This window comes from Poecilia reticulata, chromosome 3 (genome assembly GCF_904066995.2).
Source record: "Poecilia reticulata chromosome 3, P_reticulata-male-v2, whole genome shotgun sequence".
NCBI classification, from domain to species: domain Eukaryota; kingdom Metazoa; phylum Chordata; class Actinopteri; order Cyprinodontiformes; family Poeciliidae; genus Poecilia; species Poecilia reticulata.
The window spans coordinates 17,375,606-17,400,099 of NC_088832.1; the positions used below are offsets into that span (position 1 = coordinate 17,375,606).

The 24,494-nt window shown below is 39.0% G+C and overlaps 1 protein-coding gene across 1 annotated transcript in view; it reads left to right on the plus strand.

The window, feature by feature from the left end:
* rras2 (RAS related 2) overlaps positions 1 to 22,538 on the plus strand; it is a 34,850-nt gene extending 12,312 nt beyond the window's left edge. The window contains exons 2-6 of the mRNA XM_008405241.3: positions 14,153 to 14,240; positions 14,407 to 14,509; positions 16,440 to 16,548; positions 17,448 to 17,566; positions 19,473 to 22,538. Coding sequence (XP_008403463.1) covers positions 14,153 to 14,240; positions 14,407 to 14,509; positions 16,440 to 16,548; positions 17,448 to 17,566; positions 19,473 to 19,560 — 507 coding nt within the window. The 3' untranslated portion in view covers positions 19,561 to 22,538. The remainder of the gene's footprint in view (positions 1 to 14,152; positions 14,241 to 14,406; positions 14,510 to 16,439; positions 16,549 to 17,447; positions 17,567 to 19,472) is intronic.
* Positions 22,539 to 24,494: the final 1,956 nt, after the last annotated feature.

Consider the following 24,494-nt stretch of genomic DNA (forward strand, 5'->3'; position numbering starts at 1 on the left):
CAGACGCTGACTTGTAAAGCGCTCGCCAGTAATGCTGTCCTGTCTGATATGTTGTCACAGAGTGGCCACATTTCCTTAAAAACATATCACTCCATAATTAAGGTTTTGGTCTGCAGCAAAAAAAAAAAAAAAAAGCGGGTTCAATAGTTTTACAAGAGGAGACCTGAAGGGGAAAAACGTGGATTAATCATTTTAACTGCTGTATGGTTAACTTTTATTTTAGAAACTGATCTTTGCGATGAGCACCGCGGGAAGAAACATGTTGGGTTTTTGCTTCATTCGTATCGTTTCGTCTTCAAATGTAACACATTTAACCGAGAAACAACTTCTGCATTCACTGACTGCTTTGTTGTTCAGAGCCAATCAGCATCCCATTATGCGGTCAGTCATACGGTCTTCCTGAAAACCAAAGGCTGCCAGCCACACTTCTCTGAATGACTTTATATGGGTTTTAAAAGACACACAGTAGTTTCTCTGTCCACTCGGCCACTGCAGTAGTTTGTGTCCTCCCAGTCGGCCGTCATCACAGTGCCGCTTTGTTGTTGAGAGTGTGTGCAGCGGCACTTCTGCACAAAGATGAGCAGAGGAAGAAGAACTGAATAAAGCTCCAAATGGACCAAAAACACAACAAAGCACAATACTGTCTAACACCACAGTTTTGTTTGTGAGTGTTATCATTATGAGGGGTTTTCTCTGTTCGTTGTGTCTTTTACTGTATCTAGTTTTGAAGGCTCATGACATGGTTATTCTAGCATAACGACTTGTTTGTATTCATTTGTAGTTTTTTTTTATAATCATGCGACTTTGGTCTTGGTTTGGATTTGATTTTTAACAAGGCGTTATTAAAGAGCAAAACATCGGGAAATTCCTACTGTTGGGAGTAACTCTGTTCATTTTCTTGTGGTCTTAATACAGATTTTACATCTGCTCCACAAAAAGTAATTCAAATAACGTATACAACGAGAGCAAGATGTCTGAAATGGCTGACGGAGTAAAGATCATTTAGCTGGCAAATAGGACGTCAACTTAATAATCTGTTACAAATCTGGTCATTCTAACTGTGTAGCAACAATAACCTGAGTGTAATTTTGTCCTTTAATTTGAATGTAAATTGCCCTGTTGATATAACAATTAACATGACAGAAATAACAGAATCCAAGGCTGTCTAAACAATTGCTCAGTGAACACGATGAATTTTGGTCTAGGTGCAAACCTTCTAAAAGAATAAAGACTCACTGGCTGCAATTACACCCCTGATTAAGTTGTCTATCAGCCACAATTTTTGTGCAAACAGCAGGGAGACTGGCTGTGCTTATTTTCAAATCAGGTAGGAAAAACTGATATGACTACAGAAAAATCCATATTCTGCCAGTCATTTCTAAACAAGTAGAACCGGGGATAGCTAAGCAACTTTAAGATCATCCAAACAACGATCATTCACATTTCCATCCACTTCGGGTGCAGTATTCCTGGCAAAAAACAGAAAGCTACACGGATAAGAAGGAGTATGTAGAAACTGTATTCATTAATTTGGAGAAAAAAAAAGGGGGGGGGGAGGTGTTACTCTTGGCCACATCATTTTAACAGCCATTTTTTAAAGCCATTTGCATTCTTCAGTGCAAGGAAGAAATTGGCTGGATTAATATATGCCAAATAGAAAATGCTGTGTAGAAATCAGTAAAGCTTTAGAAAATGCAGTGGGGTTCCCTGGAGGTTTTGTACTTGGACCCACATTGTTCTCCTTATATAGAAGTAGATTTAACCTAGCCAGTTGAAAATGTAAATCATGCAGTGATATTTATACTAGCCAAAAATGTCAGAAGCTGCTGAACCATGACGATGAGTCAAATCCTGATCTGGCATAGGAAAATCCTTTCTTCTTTTGAACACAATACATTTCTATTCAGAACATTGATACTTTGCCTGTGAATAAATAAAATCGATAGCCAGTCAGCATTGGAGCCTTTCTCATTATCTGTGAAGTGGCATCAGCAACTTTCAGGTTTTATGTTTTTGTCAATGTAACCTTTTTGATACCCTGTGAGAGAAGCATTTCCTTTATCCTCCACCCCTAATTCGACAAAATGTGCTTATAAAAAAAAGGAGATGAAGATACTGTTTGCTGTGTGACTCGTATGGTGCAAGTAGGCCGCTTTAAGCCCAGTGATCTGTTGGAAGAAAGGCCTTTAAATGGCACTTCTTTGATTCTGAGCCTTTGAGCGGGTTCAGAAGTGTTCAGAGTCCAGCGTGCATTGATATTTAGCAGCGTGATTGAAGTTTTAATGCCAAAGAGGTTAGAAGAGAGCAGGGGGTTGATGGTGCCAAGAGCTGGCCTGGTTGCTGGGACATTTAGCCCATGCTTTATTCTCCACATGAGTGCCATCACCAGTTTTACTGGTGTCTGTGCTGACTGGGCCGTCCAGCAGCATACATACATACAGATGCAGGATGCCGGCCCTCGAGGACCGACTTTGGAGACCGCTGCATAACGCAACAGTATTTTGCTTATGGTTCTGCCACAGCGAAATGCTGCTACCTTGTGCATGACTGGAAGGAAGTTGTTCATATTTGTACTTTAATAAACAATGTTGCTTTCTATAATCAAATAACAAATGTATATTATTTTTTAATAAATAATTCCAAAAGCCTCTACCGATTTTTGTATCTTTGAACTTCATGCTACAATACATTCTCAGTGCTTTGGAAGTGAGAAGTCCAGATAAAAGCGGGCATTGTTGTGGTGACACATTTTTGATCCTAAGAATTTATATTAATCATAAAAACGTATAAATGCCAATGAATGATGTTTGAAAATCCCGAGAACTGACAGCATAGTTAGATTTTTTATTTATTTATTTATTTCCACCGTTTTCTTGTTTGTTTCATAAGATCATCATTAAATTAAAAAATATCACTAAATGCTGTTACGGTGTGCGGAATAGTAAGATAGATCACTTTTCTTTATGCAACTGGTGCCCTGAAGAAGCCTGTTTAAAAATGGGGTTTGGAGAGCATTATTTATGTTTGTGCATCTATGATTTCTGTGACGTGTATTGAAAAAGGTCCACAGTCGCCTAAAGCATTGCTTTGATTATTATCACAATAAACTCGACAAAATACCGTAGAACATATTTAAATCTTTATTGCTACGTCCACATATATTTTACCATTTGTGTTGCTGCTTGCTAATTTAGGTCTGGACATTGATTTTTCAGGTCTTCTAATTTATTGATTTGGTACAAAAATATATATCTTAAGAAATATAATTAGTTCATAAAAATATATATCTTGCAATGCACTGGTTCTATTGAAAGGGGACAACCCTGAGCCTTCAGTTCTGTTTGAGAAGAAGACGCTGAGGAATAACAAAGCGGCCACATTGTATGTGCTTTGAACTCAAAATGAATAACTTGCATTCCAGGGGAAGTCTAGTGGGTTTGTGGAATCAGTTGTGACTGCTGTAGTGCTAATGCTTGGAATACCATGTGCACAGATAGCTGCTGTCAGAAATTCAGATTCAACCTTAAATTCAGAAATTTAAGGTTGATGCACACTTAATATAAGTCACCCCTTTTTTTTTTTTTCTTTTTTTTTTTGTCTGTTGCATCTGAATGTGTGTGCTTGCCAAGTCCTATAAAACATAACAGGCTTGTTCCTCATTGATATACAAGACAAAATTCATTTGCAATCTGCTTAAAACATTTTTTAAATATTTTTAACAGAAAAATTAAAGTGTCCCCTTACTTGACAGTGGCAGGATTTAAATTTCTAGTAAGGTAATTGCTGCTGGATGGATGTGAGCTTTATGCCAAGGGTCTGTCTGCAGGGGCAGTTTCACTAGACTGCTGGCATCTAAGGACATGGCCGTGATTAAAGGAAAAGCCTATTGATCTGTTGCACATTAGGAGGAAGCAATCTTATAGGAGTTATGGTCTCATTTAATTCGGCATCAGGCCAAATTATGGTGCTATACACAAACTGCATTGTAGCTGTAACCGTCCTGTGAGCATGTTATTACCGCTGATGCACAGCTCGGTTTACAGCAATGGTTTGAGGGATTTGAAAATGATTTTTTATTTATTTATTTTTTTGATGATGATGATTTTGTGTTAAGTCTTAAATCTTTCGCAGCTACGACTAAATGCTCCCCGATGGCTCTTCAAGGCGGCGGGCACATTTTGCTCTCCCTTTCTTTCCATGTGTATTAGGTATTGAATATGTGACCTTTCTAGTTTCTATGAGCTCATGGGAAAAGTGGGTGTTTCCACAGGAAGTTAATGCTTTTCCCTCCCCCTCTTTTTTCTTTTGCTCTCCCTCTCCATGGAGCCTACAGTCTCACTCCCCCTCAAACCTTTCATTCTGCCTTATTTTTTCCCCCCCTATTTCTCACTTCAAGTACTCCTCTGCACCCAACGAAACAATGCTCCTCGCACCTATTCCTGCATAACCCGTGTGAAACTTCATGAAGCAATAGTTAGGAGAACTGTAAAGATGCAAAGGGATTGGTCATTATTTTCATCTGTTTAGCATTAGACCTTGATGGTGGCTGTTTGATTACAGACAGCTGCTCCAAACCCCCCCCCAAAAAAGTTAAAGGTTTGCACATTTTAGAAACAGGAAGTGATACACGGCTGATTCTGGCCAGATTTCTCTTTTCATAACCTCTTACTTTAACCAGTTGATGTATAGTGCACTGCTAAAACAGCAGATATTTCTGCTGTTTTGCACTGATAAAGCTTGATCAAGAATGTGGACTTGCTTGGCCCATGATGTGCTATCAGCGCAGTCTTCCACTCCTTTTCAGTCAGGCCTATAGAGCGACTTGGAAGGCTCCAGCTCGTCTGGCATGCATTTTGGGTCCTTAATTGAAATTGCCGCACTTGGCTCTGGCCCCCTGAACTTGTCTTACATATGGCACGTTTCACCTGTCAGTATGGGGGCAGCCCCACCAGCCCCGGCCCTGCGTGGCTGCCCCCACCACTCTGCCTTTTGGTGCTGATGCCTCAGTATGTAGCACTTTGTAATTGCTCTTTCAGCAGAACCAACAGCAAGGGCCCCGTTTGGTGGCAGAAGTCAGTGTTACAGAATAGTACTTCTAACCACATTGTAACCATTTTTGGGTACTGTGGCATGAAGAACTCACTAAAATCAAGGATTGGAGCAAAACGTACTTGGAGGACTGGCACATAAATCAGTAGAAATCGTGAGAGTGTGCATGAGATTTGACGCTCATCTTTAGTTCATTTATTTGATTCATTTATTTAATCCACTTCTCCACATTAGATCTGCTCAGGATATTGATCATAAGAAACTTTTAAAGACCTAGTTTTATTCACTGGTTTTTGAGTCTATTTAAAATGCATTAAGAGATTCTGTCGTTGAGTTGGGCTTATGGTTTGATGTTCTTATAATTTCGTACTTCGTATTTACACTTCCATATTGTATACTTGCTCTAAAGCAGCTTGGTGAAGGTTTATTTTTATAATGTGCTATACAAATGAAATTGACATCGACATGACTGTCAGGTTAATTGGCCTCTCTAAATTGTCCCTACGTGTGTGTGTGTGTGTGCGTGTGTGTGTGTGTGTGTGTGTGTGTGTGTGTGTGTGTGTGTGTGTGTGTGTGTGTGTGTGTGTGTGTGTGTGTGTGTGTGTGTGTGTGTGTGTGTGTGTGTGGTTGTTTGCCTTGTGTGTCTCTGTGTTGCCCTGCGACAGACTGGTGACCTGTCCAGGGTGTACCCCGCCTCTGGCCCGGAACGTTAGCTGGAGATGGGCACCAGCAACCCTCCCGGCCCCACTAAGGGGAAAGGGTGCAAGAAAATGGATGGATGGATAAAAAAAAATAAAATACTTTCACAGTTTTCTCATCGTTTTAGGCAGTTTCAACATTTTGTTCAAAACAAATTTGAGTGATCCTGGAAACTTGCGTACTATTGTTTTTGTTCTTTCACCCACTATGGACAGATCTGGTCCTCCATACAGGTTTATCCTAAAAGCAGACTGCAAGACGCTAAAACAAGTATCCAACAACAAGACAATGTGGCCACAGGACCAACAGCAGGCTCTTACCTCTGTTAATAAGAAAGTGCATTCAGAAAGAGAGATCTGTGCGGTAATGAAACATTGATGCTTTAGACATCACGAGGGCCAGACCAAAGTTTTTCAGAGTGTTGATGATGACCAGTTGATCTTTGGACACCAGTCTCAGATTGGGCCAAAGCCCAGTTAGATGCTCATTCGGATGCTGTAGGATGATAGAGAAACGGGCTGTTCAGTAGGAAAGCTGATGGATGGAAATGATCCTTATTCATAAGCTGGTTATGTTGGAGAAACTGGATGTGTATGACTGCAACAAGAGAGGAGTGGGATAAAACTTTCCTTTTAACAGTTGTCAGAGGTGATTACAAGAAGTACCTCACTGAAATTATTTTAGCCATAATATGCAAGGCATCCTATTAGGGAACAAGGTATGCCAACTAGAAGACTATTTCTTAAAGGATTAAATATTACTAGTTTGCTTAGAGTTTTAAAAGGTTGTCCCTTCACCTAATTCTAAGATGCAACATTAATGTTGGTATTAAGAGTTTCAACTTCCTTAAATTGATTGGTCAGCTTCTCACATCAGAGCCATCAAGAATAAAACTAAAAGAAGATGCCTTACTTCAGTCAGACAGACTTGTTAATGACCTCAGAATCAGCTACATTACTGCTGCATCATTCTGCCACTTCCATGTTTCAGTTTGTGGAAAGGACAGTCTGCCTTTCTGCTCCAACAATGTTTCGGTCTGTTACAAGTCTGCCTTAAATTGCATCTTCTTGGACTCTCCTGATTGGATGTGGAACCAGTTACTACTGAATTACTACTGACAGTGAACATGTCCAAAGCCTGGAGGAAAAAAGGTTTAAAAGAATCAAATACAGACATTTTATAAAATTAGCAAACAAAATATTTACTGCCCCATTTACTGCAACTCAATCTCAACAAATCTCAAAATGTATTGCTAATTTTCTTTTCTTTTTTTCCTTGAGGTGCTGATTGGCCAATCACAAATGGACTTTTGGACCATGTGCAAACTTCCATAATTTATGTTTTAGTGATGCTTGGGGGGGGGGAATTTCTGTTTGTTTTTGTTTGGTTTGTTTTTAAATTAAACAATAATGGCTTGTTTTGAAGAATTTCTTAATTAGAAAAATATGATTATTTATTTTATAGAAATTAGTTGGGTTATCCACATACATTCAGACAAGATGTGAGAATAACATTAAAACAATATTTTGAAGATTCAGGACAGTATAAGTATAGGATAGAAAGTTGTTGGCTACATCTTAGAGGTGTATTTAAGAGCATTGAAGAAAACTGTCTTCAAGCTGCTATGTTCACTAGTAAAAAGAATACTAAAATATGTAAATTAGTAAGCAGAAAGAAGGCTGTATAGAAGTCGGGAAGTGTTTAGATTTATTTTAATCTGCAGATACTCGTAGATGCAGTTTGCTCTATAGCACAGGTGTCAAACTCAAGGCCCGGGGGCCAAATCTGGCCCGCCGTAGCTTTTTATGTGGCCCTCTGGACTCCAAATTACATCAATAAGTCCTTCCAGTTTTTCACAAATCTGCAAAAATCACACAAAATCAAAAAATGTCCACATTTTTGTTCTGATTTTACTGCTAATTTTCTCAAAATTGGTCAAAAACATTGAATCCGTAACTGATACAGCGAGTGATAGAATCACATTTAACGTAAATACTATAAAAAAAATAACAATTACAAATATTTCTTAATATTCACCACAAAATCTGTCATTTTGATTGCAAAAATAAACACTAAAATAATCAGAAATCCAGGAGTAACAGCTATTTATTGATATTTTAACAGTTTTATTGGTTTTATCAATAGATTCTGGTGCAACCGGCCCTTTAAGAACATTCAGATTTTTGATTCGGCCCAAAATAAAAATGAGTTTGACACCACTGCTCTATAGCATGCATTTTAATACATCTTTTTTATTTAACCTTTAAATATCAATTAAATATGATTATTTATAAGTGAAGTTTTCTGAGTTTTCCTTTGAACATGTGTAACTCTCAACTGTGTCCACGGCCGCTTATTTTAGCTGAGCGTTCCTGCTAATTACGAAAGCACCGTAGGCAGACTCCACTGTCTGCCGTAGGGGCGTGTTTCAGTCGTGTCTGTGATAAATCTGAGATTTAGACTTCTTTGAAGGTAAGGACGTTATTGGGTTGAAGTCAAAAGCGGTGGTTTCAACTAAGTGGGATAACTGACAGGGATGGAAAACGACCTATATTTAGCGCTAGTGAAGCTGTTTGTGCAGGGAGGAAGTGGGTGCACACAAGTGCAAGCGTTATGTGGATTACACGCCTACATATGTCACTCATTCTTGCTTTCCTCATGGCTGGCAAGCAGAAGTTTTATTTAGTCACAATAACTGCTTTTGTGAAACCTGATTTCCCAATCCTGATATTTGATTTGAGTTTTGACGAGCCCATACACAGACACACTGGCTCGATGCCAATTGTTTTTCGTTAAGCTGCTAATACATTCACTAAATCTTATTAATCTTTAGATGCGTTATTGTTTAGAAAATCTTTTATTTGAACCATTAAGAAAATGTGCTGATGACATCTTGCACTTAGTTTTTACATTTTTTATATATAGATGAAAGAAAAACACCATAAACTGTAATACAACTTTGTGATCCCCATTCATTCAATTGACATTTAATAATTCCATTTTAAGAGTAACCATAACCAACAACCTTTTGTTTTTTAAGAAATAAAATAGACTTGTAGAAATATATGTATGCTCTTCTACTGGCATTTTATGAACAGAAGAAGAATAGTAATCAGAAATATATTTAAAATAGATAAGGATCTGGTACTTAAATTACAAAAAAGCCTAACAACTAAGCGATCCATCTGGTATGAATTTAAAATAAAATTGAGAGTATGTGATATCCAAGTGCCATGTTTGGATTTCTGTTTGTGGGTGGGATCGGAGAACATGTCATCTGTGACATCATGTGCTACCCGAGGGCTCGGCCGGGCCAGCAGTCGGCTCCAGAGGTGGAGTTTCCTTCCTGCGAAGCAGACTGGGACCCAAGTGTAGCCTGATCCACCTTCCCACTGACATCTAAATTGTAACATGCTTTGCTGCAACTATTTCCCCCCTCCCCATCCGTTCCCACTCTTATTTTTTGTGTGCCTTTGTTGCTTTTTGTTTGTTCTCGCTAATGCATTTGCGTTTTAGTTTGTTCTAAGGTGATTGAACTTTACCTTGACTTTGCTGCTGGTAGCAAGAGGAGAAATCTCAAAGATAATTATTATGGATTTACAAATGCACATACAAACCTGTTCTTTCTTGCTCTGGCCTGGTTCTAGCCTAGTTATTCAGTTACTGGTTTGTTTCACTGTTGGCAGAGTTTCAAGTAGATGTGTGATTGTGACTGATTGCTTCCTCAGTTTGAATGCCAGTTAAACTTGTCTATGTATTTATTGTTGGTGGGTTGTTCCTTTTTCCTCAACAAGAGGGAATTTGGTTCTGTGAATTTTTAATCTCATCACACTGTCCAGTGTATTCCTGAAAATGTGTTCAGAAAATCTGTCTGCCTCACTGGTATGTGCATGTGATACATTCTTACAGATTACTAAGAGAACTCTAATGTCATCTGGTTCAGTTGCAAGTATGTGAAACGGAAAAAAAAAACTTTTTCAATTGTGTTTTTATTAGATCTAGATGCTCCACCAGAAGAATGAACTTAAGTAGGTATTGGTTGGTGTCAGATTTTCATTGATAACATCAAGTAAAAGCATCATGGTGTCACAGTGTCATGGTATTACCACAAAATTAAAAGAAAAGAAAAAAAAGCGGTTTAGCTGCTGCTATTTAAAGCCAACAAAGCAATAGTTATTTCAGCTGGTGCAACAGCAAATAATTACAACTTTAAAATTGTTCCAAAACATCCTCGTTTATTTCATTTTATCATATTTTTTGGTCAACTAAGTTGGCTGGGACTGACATGGAAACACAAATTGAATTATTTGCACATCACTTCATTCAGTATCAACATTTGTTTTTCTTCCTGTTGAACATGTCGCTGTCTAAAACTTACTTCTTGTTTGTTTTAAAATATACCAAGTCAGATGTGTAGCCAAATGAGGCTTTATAGGTCAAATTACTGGATTAGATTCAAACTGGCATTTCTCACTCGGTTATCGGTAGTCTTCTCAAGTCATGTTAGCCTCTCCAAGCCCATCGCTGCCAACTGAAACCCCAGCCAGGCTGGACTGCGGCCCTCGATATCGCCAGCTCCGATGCAGCCAGCGATGCAGAAACAGTGTCATCTATTAGGAGGAAAGAGACAATCGCTTTGGTTAGAGCAGGAAGCTACAGCTAAGCTACCCAAACACGCAGAGGTGTGGGGAAGGGAGGACTGAGGAGGCCAGAGAAATGTTCAGCTCCACCCAGGGAGAAAAATATGATCAAGAGGTTAAAAGAAGACATCGCCATAAGAGGTCAGACACTAATATTACAGGTAGCAGAGTTGTATAGATAATGATTAAAGAGAATGTGTGGTGGTGGGAAGAGGGGTCGGGGGGCGGGGGGGGATTTTATGGATTTTTTTTCCCCTCTTTTTGTCTCTGACCTGTCAGCTCTGAAGGCACGCTAGCAGTGCAATACGGTGCGTTTAAGGATGCAAAGTAACACTGCTGAATTATTGAACAGCAATGAATGGATGTGACGCAGGCAAGCGTACTTACAGGCAGCAGAGACGCCAGGAGAATGTGACGGAGAGAATCTCTGCACCTCGTGCAACAACAGAGTCGCAAATGGCGTGGGAGAAGCAATCAATATGCAGTTGTTGCTAGCGACTACAAATAAATAAAAACAACCCAGTAATTAAATTAGAATTGAACTAAGATATTAATACACCTGTAATTATTGTGAAACCTCCTCAATTTAGTTAATTTACATAAGCGAAAGAGTTGTGATTTCAAATGTCGCAATAATAGCTTTTGTTTCTCTGAGTTGATTTCAAATTTGCAACCAACATCGAGGTCAACGCAAACTCTTCTTCATGCATTAAAATAACAGTGTTATAAGAGTTTGCAAATATTAGTGCTCATTGTGTCTCTTATGACAATCAGGATATTTAAAGTCTTTCGTGTTTAATGTTGGCTCAGTGGACCGTTATGTACCGCCAGGCTTCAAGAAAGAAACCGCCCTTTTCTTAATTTGCTGCCTGCTGAAGACCACAAACTAAGACACTGATGACTAAAAATATTTAGTCAACAAAGTATTCAAAGTCAACCTATTTCTATAAATGAACAGTGCGAGGTTAGAAGAATCTCAAAAATGCATTTGATATTGGATATCTGTGATATGTGGAGCACAGTGGTGGTAGTATTATGCCTTGCTCGTCCTTCGCTGCAAGATCTGCATCAGAACATCTGCTCGTTAATTGCATCAGCAAATTCAAGTGGGCAGGCGTGTAGGGACGTCTGTCTGACAACGAAATCCCTGCAGAAAGTAGGTCACACAGTGAGACAACCACAACGTTTGCTGTAATGGGGGCTTAAAATGTGAAGGTACAAGACGTCTCAGGCAGGGAGAATTGTTTTAGAAGGACTCGTAATTACCAGAGTGTAAACGTGCCAACAGCTTTAGAGCTGATGTTGTTCTGCACCAGCTCTTTCAAGCTCAATTGCATTCGATATCTAATATTATAACTTATGCCTTTTCCTGTTGCCACACCAAAAATTCACCTAAATGGGATCTCTGACAACATGAAGTAGACCAGACGATCTCAAAAAGTAGATGCATCAAGCGCTGATGTAAAGACATTCAAGAACACATCGGAAACAAATTCATTCTCAAGTCTTTGGACTGAAGCACAGCTGGAGCAAATTATCAACAAATGGGGAGAAAGCGGGTGAACCTTCTAATGAAGTTGACCTAGTAATACCCTATTCAAAGTGGATGGAGACTTAAATCTGATTGATTTAAGTGGCACGACCTTAAGCAGGTTGTTCAGGGTTGAAAACTCTCCAACAGTTCTGCAGAGAGGAGTGGGCCACAGTTCTTCCACAGTGATGGAGAAGAGTCGCTGCCAGTTACTGCAAAATCGCTTATTCGATTTGGTGGAGCAAAGATGTTTTCACATTTAAATGACTATCCGTTGGAGCGGATAGTCATTTAAATACGCATTTAACAACTGTATTGTTTGTTAAATGTAGCTCATCTTATCTTTGTCTCAAGTTAAAATGAGTTTGATCTGAAACATTTGTCTGGATAAAACATTCCAATAGCAGAGATATTCAACGACACTATATTTTCTATGAAATTATAAAGTTGCTTTACTGCTAAATTTAGGCATGTTGCTTTTTTTTTATTTTTTCTTGTTTCAATCTGCCTCACCCATTTTCAGGATCATCAAAGATTTGTTGCCCTGCAAACACAGGGGCAGGCTGTTTCTTGTCTCGTCGGCTTCTGAATAACACCAAATAAGCATCCTGCTGCCTCTGTTGTAAAACATCACACAGTTTCTATACACAGACAACTGGAGTGTGACTGGGGTAAGTTTAATTTGACTCCTCTTTGGACCCGAGTGTGAATTGTGTCTGGATTTCTTTTTACGTTGCCCTGATTGCTCCCCGCGTCTTCGGGTGTTGGTTTGACATTCCCTGAGCACTCCCTTCAGCTGTCACCACTTAACAAGTCTCTGAGGGGAGCGAGAACAACAAAACATGGGAAAAATGTAAAAAATGCGTGACTCCTCCTTCTTCTTCATGTCCTCGTCCCTGCTGCCCGGCCCCACCCTTTCAGCTGAGGTTACTACAAGACCAGATACTGGCTCCAAATTGGAAGAATCAGGCAGGCTGTGTGGCTCGTGAAGCTCAGCAAACCGTTTTGTAAATGTGTTATTTGCTTAAAACCAGCATGTGGTGGTGGTGGGGAACTGGGGGCAAGCAGAGCACGTGGTTGTTGTGTAGCAGAATATTTAGTTCACTTTTTTTTCTGCAGGTGGCTACAGACAGTATGTTTACCTTCTGCCTGGAGAGATCCAGGAAAGGTAGAGGTCAGCGAGGCTGTCTGTGCTGTTTTAACCCAAAACACAAGCATAGAGTGGCTGTTTATTCCCACGTCTGCCCTGTTCTGAAGCCAGCCATGCAGACATCCATGTGGACAGTCATTCTAAGCTGCATTAGTTGAAATAACAAAATTATGTCTGCTTGGAGCAGAAGAATAAAAGCTCAGAACAAAGATCTGCTCATCTGATAACTATAACTGTATGTTGGTGGGAACAAACCCAATGCACTCCTCAGAAATCAGACGTTTAGGTTCCAAAAGTACAAAACTTTAGAGTAGGACAGTTGAAACGTGGTGAAATTACATCAGAATAGGGTCAGAAAAGGTATTTAGTTAAGTGATCCCGTTCTCAAAAAGCAAATCTTTGATGCTAAAGAGATTCATTACGCACAGATTAAATTGGGTAATAAAGGCCTGCAGCTAATGACAACCCACGATTCAGTTCCTCCATATCTTTGACTATCATTCAGATCGCTGACTTGACAGTAAGCAGTGATTGATGTCATCCAGCTTCTGATCAGTGCTTCAGAAGCTGGCTGTTCAGTGCGCTGTGTGGGTGCATGTTATCGGAAAGTTGAATGGAAGAAAAAAGTGAGGTAGAGATAATGGTGCGCAACCAGCATGGATAACTGGAGGCTTAGGAGGGTTGTAAATATTTAAGGATTTGGGGGAGAGTCACAAGTCTGGGCTGTGGTTGGAGTCACTGATTCAGTCATTTATGCAAAAAAGAGCCTCTGGACAATTTAGTGAGTAAATATCATATACAATACATGGGGATACTTTGTAGTTGGCTGACAGTTCTGTATTAAATAATGCACAATTTTTGAGAAAATTATATTAAAAAAATGTTTTTATTAGCTGTAAACCAAAGCCATAAAAATGAACCGGAATAAAACAAAATCAATAATATCGACTCGCTGAAAAAACTAAACATTCTGACGTCATTTATTGAGAATCGCCTGCAATGTAAACTGGATTTAAATAATCATATGGTCTGTTTTGTCCTCTCCTCTCTCTCTCTCTCTCTCTCTCTCTCTCTCTCATGCAGTCATACTTTGTCACCGACTATGATCCTACGATCGAAGATTCTTACACCAAGCAGTGCGTGATTGATGAAAGGCCGGCCAGGCTGGACAGTAAGTGCAGAACAAACACGGCCAGAGTAAATGCAAAGACACACATTTCGACCGTTTGCTCGTTTCCGTTTTGTTTTGCCTCTTCTGATGAGGCGCTGGTTCTGAGCGGTGTGTTTCTGCTGCGAGTTATTCTGCTAATGTGTGTGCACGTGTTGCCGCTGTGCAGTCCTCGACACGGCTGGACAGGAAGAGTTCGGAGCCATGAGAGAACAATACATGAGGACAGGGGAGGGCTTCCTGCTCGTCTTCTCAGTCACCGACAGAGGAAGGTAGGTGACAGTTTTCACTTTGAGCAAGCACACGTACACTCTGTGTTGGTGTCTTTTTTTTTTTTGTAAAGCTCTGTGTGCTTTTCACATCTGCACACTCTTTCCACTACAAGAACCATGAATCTGGCATTGACACTAACTTTTGCTGCTCGTGCTTCCGGACCTCGCTGTTGTTCTTGTTGTCATTCGCTTTTGTTCTCGACACTTCCTGTCCTCGCCCTGCTCTTGTTTAATTCACCTACACACTTACCTTAGGTTTCTATTAAAAGCCTGCCTACTGCTTAAACAATAGCATGTGTGCGCACATGTGTGGAAACAAATTCAGGTACAGGTTAAGACTCGGGAGTCAGTTTGCACTTCTTTTTTTTTTTTGCACCCTCATAAAGTTGTGAAAAAAAACCTTAGAATCAATTATTTTACTGCAAAAAATTTTACTTGAATACATTTACTTGAAGGACTCGCATCAGAATTTTTTTTATTGTACTTTTACCAAATCAAATCAAATCAAGTCAAATTTTATTTTTACTAAATGTACCCCAGAAAAAACAGGAAGTCATAATCCTTATTAGGTCATAGAAATGCTTAATTTACACGTATCAAGATGTTTTTAGGGGGTACCAATAAATGTACCATGTGTGATTTTGTTAAAAATAAATATTTCTTAATGTTGGGATTTTCTTTCCCTGTAAATAATTATATTCAAATTAAATCTTGTAGTTCTCTAGATAGTTCTGTTGCATCTGACTCCACTTCAATAAAACATAAACATACATTTAGGCTTCTTTCACGTTTATTATACCAGGGGTCCTAATAAATTTGGCCGGCGGTGTGTGCACTCAAAACATGCATGTATGTATATACTGACAACACTGTCAGGCACAAACGGTCCCCTTAAAAGCCTCATGCGGTTGTTGCTAAACTTTGTTTCAGGCGCCTTCATTTTAAGCTGCTTTGAAATCAGGTCGCCAGAGATACAAAAAGCATCATATTGAAACCGTCATTCTCACCCCTTGCCTGGTTTGGCAACAGCAGGTGGGTTTGAAACGAAAGCACAACTTATTCCACCTGCTGCTTTGTTGCACATGTGACAGCTGTGACACCGATGCGTGTGTTTACGCTGCCACCGCACGAGCTCGGGCAGCATTAATGAGGCGAAAGGAGGAAACAGGCTGCAAAACGTACACGGCCAAACTGTTTTCAGGTGAATCCTTCATGCACGACATGCTCTGTTTAGAGGGGCTTTAATTACTGTCTAGACTAGATCAGGTAAGAAAAAAAAAGAGTCTCTACTTGTTCAGGATTTGGGTTTAAATATTTTTTTTCTTTCTTTCTTTTATTTTCTCGCTGCCCATCCCTTGTGTCATGTCTGCTGCACAGCAGCAAAGTAAGCTGCATTCCCTTGTTCCCACCCTAAGCCCCCTCCCAATGTTTATGTTGTAAACAGTCTTTCCTTCCTCCATTTATATTAGTCAAGTCTTACCAGATTTACTATGTGCTCAACACGACTGGAATGCCGTCTCGGCTTTGTGGTTACATTCTGCCTCTTTGCTCTTCTTTTTTTATTTTTTCCCCTCCCAGACTGACATTTTTATTTGCTGTAAAGTTGAAAGCCTGCCATCACATGCCATCTGTATTATAGTGGGGCAACAGTCGGGTCAGGCAGAGGGAGGCAGAGCCTCGGATAAAAATATTTTGCGCTGCTGTAATAGTCAGGCAGACTTTTTTTCCCCTCCCGTCTCGACTGGCATGTTTAACCCTGCACAGAGAACCCCGCACTCATGTTCGACGGTTTTGTTCGAGTGTGTACATGTGTGTGGGTGGGGATGCTTCTTTTCTTTTTCTTTTTTTTTTTTTTTTACTGTTGCATTGTTAGGAGTTGAATGTATGCCTTTTGACACACATGTAACAGACCTCGCCATCTGATTTACAGCTTCGAAGAAATCTACAAATTCCAAAGACAGATTCTGCGAGTCAAAGACAGAGATGAATTCCCCATGATCCTCGTAGGCAACAAGGCAGATCTGGAGCTGCAGAGACAAGTAAGTCCAACAGGTTGGAGAGATCTGAACCCGCCTACGGACGAAACACGCACGTGCTTTTTATCATCCGAGGAGATGTGGCTTGAGGGATTCGGATTTGCAGGCTTTCGAGCATGAGTGTTGCAGCTGCAAGCTTGGTTCAGAGATGCAACAGGATGTTGAGAGATTCTGTTGACGCTCTGGTGTCAGGAAGGGAGGACTGATGAAGAAGGGAGCGTGATGAAATGATGAATCTTCTCCCTGTTGGTGTTCTGCCAATCATCATTTCTTTTGGTGAATCCACACCACCCCCTATTGGTTAAAAAGAGCATGGCTGCCAGACTTTTATCCATTTCTAAATACTGGAACTGCACCAATCAGCAGGCAGCAGAGAAAATCAAGGCAATTTTCCCTCGATCTGCGCTGATTGCTAATCCCTATTCAGTAAATTTCTGAACACTAAGAAATCCCACCCTGCATAAACCTAAAGCCTATTCTTTATTGCATTTATTTTGTGTTAAATTTTTTGTAAAACCAAGTAAAACTTGGGTATATATTTGACGCATAAATGTGGATAATTCTGTAGTTGCTTCATTTGCAGTTTGAATTCATACCCACCTACTGCCATCTAATAACCTGCATCCCATTTTTATATTTATATAATACACATTTGTAATAAAAAAAACTCGCATAAATATATGTTTTTCGGACATTACAGTATAAATGTGGCTCTAAATAATTCTCGCGTACAAGTTAGTGAGGTTAACAATTGGAAAAACTAACTAAAATATGCTTTTTATTCACATTTGTAGATGTTTTGTTGAACTATTTACTTGTCTGAGGAGTCTGTAATATTTATTTTGAGGATTTCGGGGCTGTTTTTTTGAAGATTCAATCTTCTGCTCTACCTCTCACCGCAGGTAACCCACGAAGAGGGCCAGCAGCTGGCCAGACAGCTAAAAGTCACATATATGGAGGCTTCAGCTAAAATCCGTATGAACGTAGACCAGGCTTTTCACGAGCTGGTTAGGGTAATCAGGTAAGTTGACCCTTCTTCTTCCAGTACTATTGATGCAGAGGTCAGTGGAGGTTTTAGTTCAAGGTCCTCTAGTGGTTAGTCAAAATTTACAGGGCTTTCCAAGCTTATTTATACCCTTTGTAAAGGCCTACATAAAGGATGAAAATTAATCTTCGACTGTAAAATCTAAGAAAAATCCAACCTTAACATTTTTCATTTATACTTCATCTCAGGTACCTTATGGTGGAGAGTCTTTGATGCCTTTTGAACAACCAGGAAATGGTCAATAAAAACCAGCAGAGCAGCTTTTTATCACCTGTTTCGGCTGAATAATTGTGTAAAACAAATGACCAAAACTTGGTCACAACATCAACCAAATCCTGAAATTTATCCAACTAGATGGCCTCTGAGTGTCCACACCTGATGCATATTTTAAATGCTGAATCTCCTAGATGTTGGTGGGGACATTATGAGAGATAAAAGTGGTGGTGATGATGATAAATTACAATGAATATTATTCATTACAGTTTTCAGCAACAGTATTGCAATCAAGTCATTTCCTGATATTGTGCAGCTCTAGTTAATTGCATAACTTTGTGCCTTTTTATGTTATTACCCTGATTACAGCTGACAGAAAACTGGCTGCAATTAGTAGCTGTATTTTTAGCTAATTTTCCAACACCACTGATTACACGTCAGCAGCAAAGGTGTTACAGCAGCCAGACTCCTCGTGACAAACACATTCTTTGTGATTTTTCTTTTTTTGTTGTTGTTGTTGCTCCTTGCATAGTGGAAAGTATTGAGCTCTTTTACAATAGGGCTGTATCTTGCTCCTATGAGAGCACAGAGGGTCCTCTGGGGTCTTCATGACTTCAACAGAGGGTGTGTATGAGGCTCTCTGTGGATCACTGTGCACCGAGTCGTCTGACATGTTTTGTCCAGTGATTAGATTCCTTTTATGTGTGCGTGAAGTATGTCTTTCTGGTGACATCTGGAACACAGTCTTTTAACACGAGACGAGATCTGATGGCAGAAAAAGCTTGCGGTGGCTGTAATGCCCAATATAGCTTTGATATGAGAGACGGCTAAACTTAAATTTGGGTCAGATGACTGATTACAGTTTCAGAACTGGATTGGAAGCATTGTTTTTCAGCTGGTCTGCCCTCCTCAGAGGTCACTCTGAAGCTGGGAGTTCAAAGGCAAATCAAAAAAATGTTAGGAATATCGAAGTAAACAAAAACACAGCCTCATTTTAAAATCAATTAGACCAAGTTTGATGATGATGATTCAGTTGGGCTTCCTGGTTCGGGATCTGTGTTTCTCTGAATCGGTCTTCTCTCTTGTCGTCTTCCATCTTGCTTACAATGATGTCAGTGGGTATGAGCCACAGAGGAGTGTTTTGCAGTGTTTCAGGAGCTGTTTGGACATAAATTCTAGTAATTTTAGTTTGACGAGACAGATGAGATTTCAGTAACGATGAAGCTGTCTGGAAATGGTGTTTAACTCGAGGTCCGAGAAGGGAAACGAGCACGCTCGGCTCAAAACTCACCGAGGTTTAACTCAAACATCATCATGTGACCGGTATCGATGTATGTACCGTAAGATTATGATGAAGGCCTCTTGAACAGTCTTGGTCAGAGTGTGATTATAGCTGCATCAAGTTCAGATTTCTTCAACATTTGTGACGCTACAAGTGCAAGAAAGTTTCACGTTCTGTAACCTCTGTGTAAAAGCGATAGTCTTCTTGCATGACACAATCAAAACGCATCAACTTGGATTGACAGTTATAACTAATTCGCTTGAGTTAAGTTAAACAATATTAAGTTTAGTCACCATGTGAGTGAAGCGTCAATGCCATTTCATCTTCTAAATGAAACAATCCAAAAAGTTCTCAGTCCAGTTTTCACCTTTTTTTTTTTTCCAACAGGAAATTCCAAGAACAAGAATGTCCACCGTCGCCGGAGCCTACGAGAAAAGAGAAAGACAAAACCGGCTGCCATTGTGTGATCGTCTGAGTCTGCCTTATCACTGTTAACTCATGCAGATAATCTACCACCCCCTCCCCTCTGCCCCCGCCCCTCTACTCTGCCTGACATTACATCCCAAGTGGATGAGTGACCGCTGCCTTCTCCATGTGCATGACTTCAGACGGCCTTTTCTGAGTTGACTCGGACCAGGAACTGCTGTTTCCAGGACATCGCTATGGGATAACTGACAATGCCAAATTTTTAACACCACTCTACCTTCAGCTGCGATCTAATCCACACGAGAGAGTACCAACACTAAACATTGCCTTCTTAAAATCAGCCTGACAAATGAAATGTTTTGTACTCTGAAGGACTCCTCTTGCCTTGTAGTGACATTTGTACTTGCTACCGAGTTTGAATGAAATCTATATCCAGAATGTTAATGACATTTCTTTAGTTTCCAGGGTCTGACCAGAGCAGAGAGATTATCTTGCGAAGCTTCGTGTATGTTGTGCCATATCCACCTTTACTCCCCATGTGCTAATCTGCTACTGTACATATGTGACATTTGTTGTGGTTTTCAAAGTGTATTTCTAATGATCTATTAAATCACCACAGTGCAGTGTGTGAGGTTGAGTTTGGTTTTACATATAAGAAACTGAATATGTATGTATATAAATGTAATTCCTAGACATCCTTTAATGATATATTGAGACATTTCTGGCATTCTGCAGTGGATAACTTTCCCCCTTTTTATGCTTTCAGTACAATTGCCAAATATGGATTGTCTGCTGTATTAGGATTATTTTTCCCCTCCCCAAGTCTTGTAGATTGAATGATTGTAATCATATTCTTGACATACACAACGCGTCGTGTTCGCCTCAGTTTTCCTCCCAAAAGGTGCAACCTCTTTTGGTAAACTTGAAAATCTTCGAAGCGGATTATGAACATCTGGTTTCAACTCTGTGAAAACCAGATATTTCCACACCTGCATAAAAAAGATTCATAACCATTTTGTCTCAGTGTCGGACAATATAGAAATTAAGTCTATTTTAGATTTAGAATTACCAAAGTTATTTCTGTTTGCTTAACACCATAATTATGGAACTTAAAAAAAAATCTTCAGTCTTTAAATTGAGAAGTTTGCGTACCTTTTCTTAGTGTTTGATGGAATTGCCTTTTAAACTCGATGGTTTGGGTGAGAATCTTTGACGTTTTTGCCCATTCGTCCTGACACAACTGGAGTAACTGTGTCAGGTTTATAGGCCACCTTGGTTGCACCAACCTTTTCAACTTTGCACACAACCTTTCTACTAAGAACTTTGCATTGGGCACTCTGGTTATCGAGTTTGTTTGGCCTTTTCTCAGAAATGTAATTATGGTCTTTATAGAGGAAAAACCTACATCTTTGTCTAATCAGACTACACAGTCTCAGAAAACTAAGTTCTTTGTCACTCTGTTCTTGCATCTTCTAATATTTTTGGGTATTTTTTTTTTCTGTAATGGCTTCTTCATGGAGGAGGCCTTTCAACTAATTTTTGGTACAATTTTCTTTCAACCAGCATCCTTGTCGGATCATTTTTCTGTTTCTTTTCCATTTGATACACATTTTCTTCATCAAAACTACTTTTGATGAAGAACACAAGACTTTGTGGAGCTCTACAATTTCATCCTAATGTTGTGGATAATTCCTTTTAAAATTCATAAGGTGTCACAAGGAGAGTGTCTGCCTCTATTTAATCAAAAATGTTGTGCATTGATGTGTTAGAAGCTTACAAAGCTATGACATCAAGCTGGACCTTATTGAAAAGGTAATATGTGCATATCAAAACTTCTGAATTTAAAGAAAGTAATACATCAATTAATCTGTCATTTAGGAGGCAGAATAACTAATAAAAAAAAAATAAGATTTTGACTATACCAGACACTGAGTGTAAAAAATGGTATCAAGTCTTTTTGAACATTGTATGTCTGGTTTCAACTATCAGTAGCAAACTGTGTAGCCTCAAGCTGGCATGGTTTCAGACAAAACTGAAACTCTGTGTGCTCTTGTACTTAACTTTTCACTGGTAAATCAATGTAAAAAAAAAAAAAACAATCAGCTTGTTGTAAACTAAGAAAGGCTTTCAGAGCTCTGCTCGGCTCAGATCATTGCAATCATTCTCCTCAGTTCTGATTGCGCTCACATTGCTGTTGCACCTCTAACACCATGGCGATGTATTTGTTTGTGCCCTCGAGTCAGTTTGTTACTTAGATTATTTTTTTTTTGTCCCAGTTTGGTTTGCTGGTTGTAAAACCAGGACGAGCCGAAGCTTCGAGGTGCACTTCGTAGGACGGGCCGTCTGCAGCAGGGCGCGACCTCACACACCGCGGGACCTGTAATCACTGAAGAGACGCAACAGCAATCCGCTGCTCTTCGGGCTCTCAGACGAAGTGCTGCCGTTTGTCTCACACACCTTCACCTTGTACTATAACAAGAAAATCAGATGATGGAATTAATGAACTTAATTAAATATTTCTACTCTACTTTTATACATTATTTTCTTATAAAACCAGTTGAGTATTTTTATATGTTTATAAGTAAATACATGTTCACAGCTCAGGCTGTGTCTATATGTAAAGAAGAATATCTAACTCCCTTGGTTATTTTTAACGTGAAAATGATTGCTGGCCCAAATCTGAACAATTGGATGTTTCACCTAAATGTAGCCAAGGTTTTTTTTTTGGTTTTTTTTTTGTTGTTTTTTTTTTTGGGTCACAAAATAAGAATATATTTATCTTGAGGTGTTCACCACCAGTTCTGATTGTGAAATGTCAGGTCAAACTTGGAGGTCAGGGAAATGATTGTTTAGATCATGCAACCTTCTGGCACTATGATTTAAATGCCCACATCTCATCTTGTCGCTAATCTTAAGTGTGCTTCTGCATCATTCTGTTTGATTTCTCTTTCACATTGGTGTCTTTTGCCCTGTGTCTAGCTTCTGTTGCTAAAATAAAATCTGTTATTGAGCCAGAAAAGATAGAAATTGTTTCTTTAAAGAGCCGATTGTGATTCCGTAAACCGTATATGAGCTCTCATTGCTCAGAAAAGATTAAGCTTTTGTCTGGAAGCAATCTCATTGTATATATATGTATTTACAATTGCTCTATTTGCAACACATCTACTTTATCGTCGCTTAGGCTTTTCTTTCACCTGAAAGCGGTCTGTTTTGTTTCATATTTTGTGAGATACAATAATACATGTTTCTGAGGTTTTGCACAAATACCAGTTCATCTAAAAAGAAATGTATTTAGTACAGTAGTGCACATGAATTTATTGCACACAAAGATTGCAAGCCACAAAACGTAGTCACTGATGTAGCTTCCTCTCCATAGACTGCATTGTCCAAAAAGAATCATGGAAAGTTGAGTGAAAGGAAAAAGTATAGTAGGGAAAGGCCCAAGAAATACAGCCTTGAGAAGATTAGGAAGCAAAGTCTATTGGAACAGTTTGATGGAGATTTATGCGGTGTGGACTGTGGCTGCAGTCGGTTCTTAAAAAGCCTCCTCACACAGATGTGTCCAGAACATGGGCTACTGCGAAGCATTAAGCCACTCTTTAACCAGACACGATGTCAGAAGCAACTTTCCTAGGCTTAAGATAAAAAAGACCTCCTTGCAGATGAATGTACATTTTGTATTTCATTTGTGAATAAAGTGTCAAAGAGTCTGGAGAAAGATTGCAGAGGCAAAACATACAAGATTCTTAAAGTAAATTTTTTTCCACAGTGAAGTGGGATTTTGGGAACTGTCTTCTGCTGGTGTTGGTTCAATGTATTTATATAATTAATCTAAAATTCTGATTTTTCCAAGAAATGCAATAGAAGACTTTAAGTACCTGTTACAGGTACTTAAATTCAAAATTAACAGAAATTAAAACTTCAAATATATTACTCTGTGCCTAATAAATCCATGTAGAATATGTTACAGTGTTTAAGTTGAATTAATGAATACATTTTCTCTATGTTATATTTTATTGAGGCACATCTTGTCTGCAACTTTTTCAAAATGTCTGCTCTTCCAAGTTGTTCCATCAAAAAAACTAGAATATATGGTGATACTGAAAGCATCATTAAGGGATCTCCAAAGTAATAATCCACATAACCAAACACACTTCTAAAGCTATGGTAGCCTGTTTGAAGTAAAACAAATAACCTAGAAAAGGACATTTAATGCCTCCATTTGAAGGGTTTATAGAGAAGCAGACGGCTGTCAGACCACACAAAGAGATGAAAACAACTATTAGGCAATTTTATGCCACAGGAAGTTGGTCTACTGGAAGTTTATTGGCATAGTTTGTGTTAAAAACTTTATATTAAAGGAATACTCTCCTTTTTTTAATTCATTAATTTAGCCTATTTTATAATTTTATGCTTTGATCATTTTAGAGAGTGTAAATGACTGTTTTAAGGACAACAAGCCTAAATGTTTCCAGTGGTCATATATATAAATTGAATTTGTTGAGAAAAGTATTTATTCTCTTTACAAAGATATGTTTACTTTAAATAAAATTCATTTGAAGTTATTAAAATCCCCAAACTTTTGCTTGTTAGTCACATAATTTTTGCTAATTTGACACAAGATTCCTCCAGCATCACCCGGAGAGACTTCTCTGACAGATTTCCTTATGTTGTAAAAAAAGAGAAAAAAAACCTTTTTCCTTGGAAATAATGGAGTATGACCCGTTCTTACAAATGTAAATACTTTCACCATATTTTTTCTGGCTTAATATTAATAATATAATTTGCTGTTTTTGAACTATTCACATCTACTGCATCTAATATTTATTGTTAAGTAGTATACCACTTACAAATTTAGCTTTGTATTTTCCAGTTAGGGCTGCACAGTGGCGCAGTGGGTAACACTGTTGCCTTACAGCAAGAAGGTCCTGGGTTTCCATTCAGGCCTGGGGTCTTTCTGGATGGAGTTATATCAATTATATA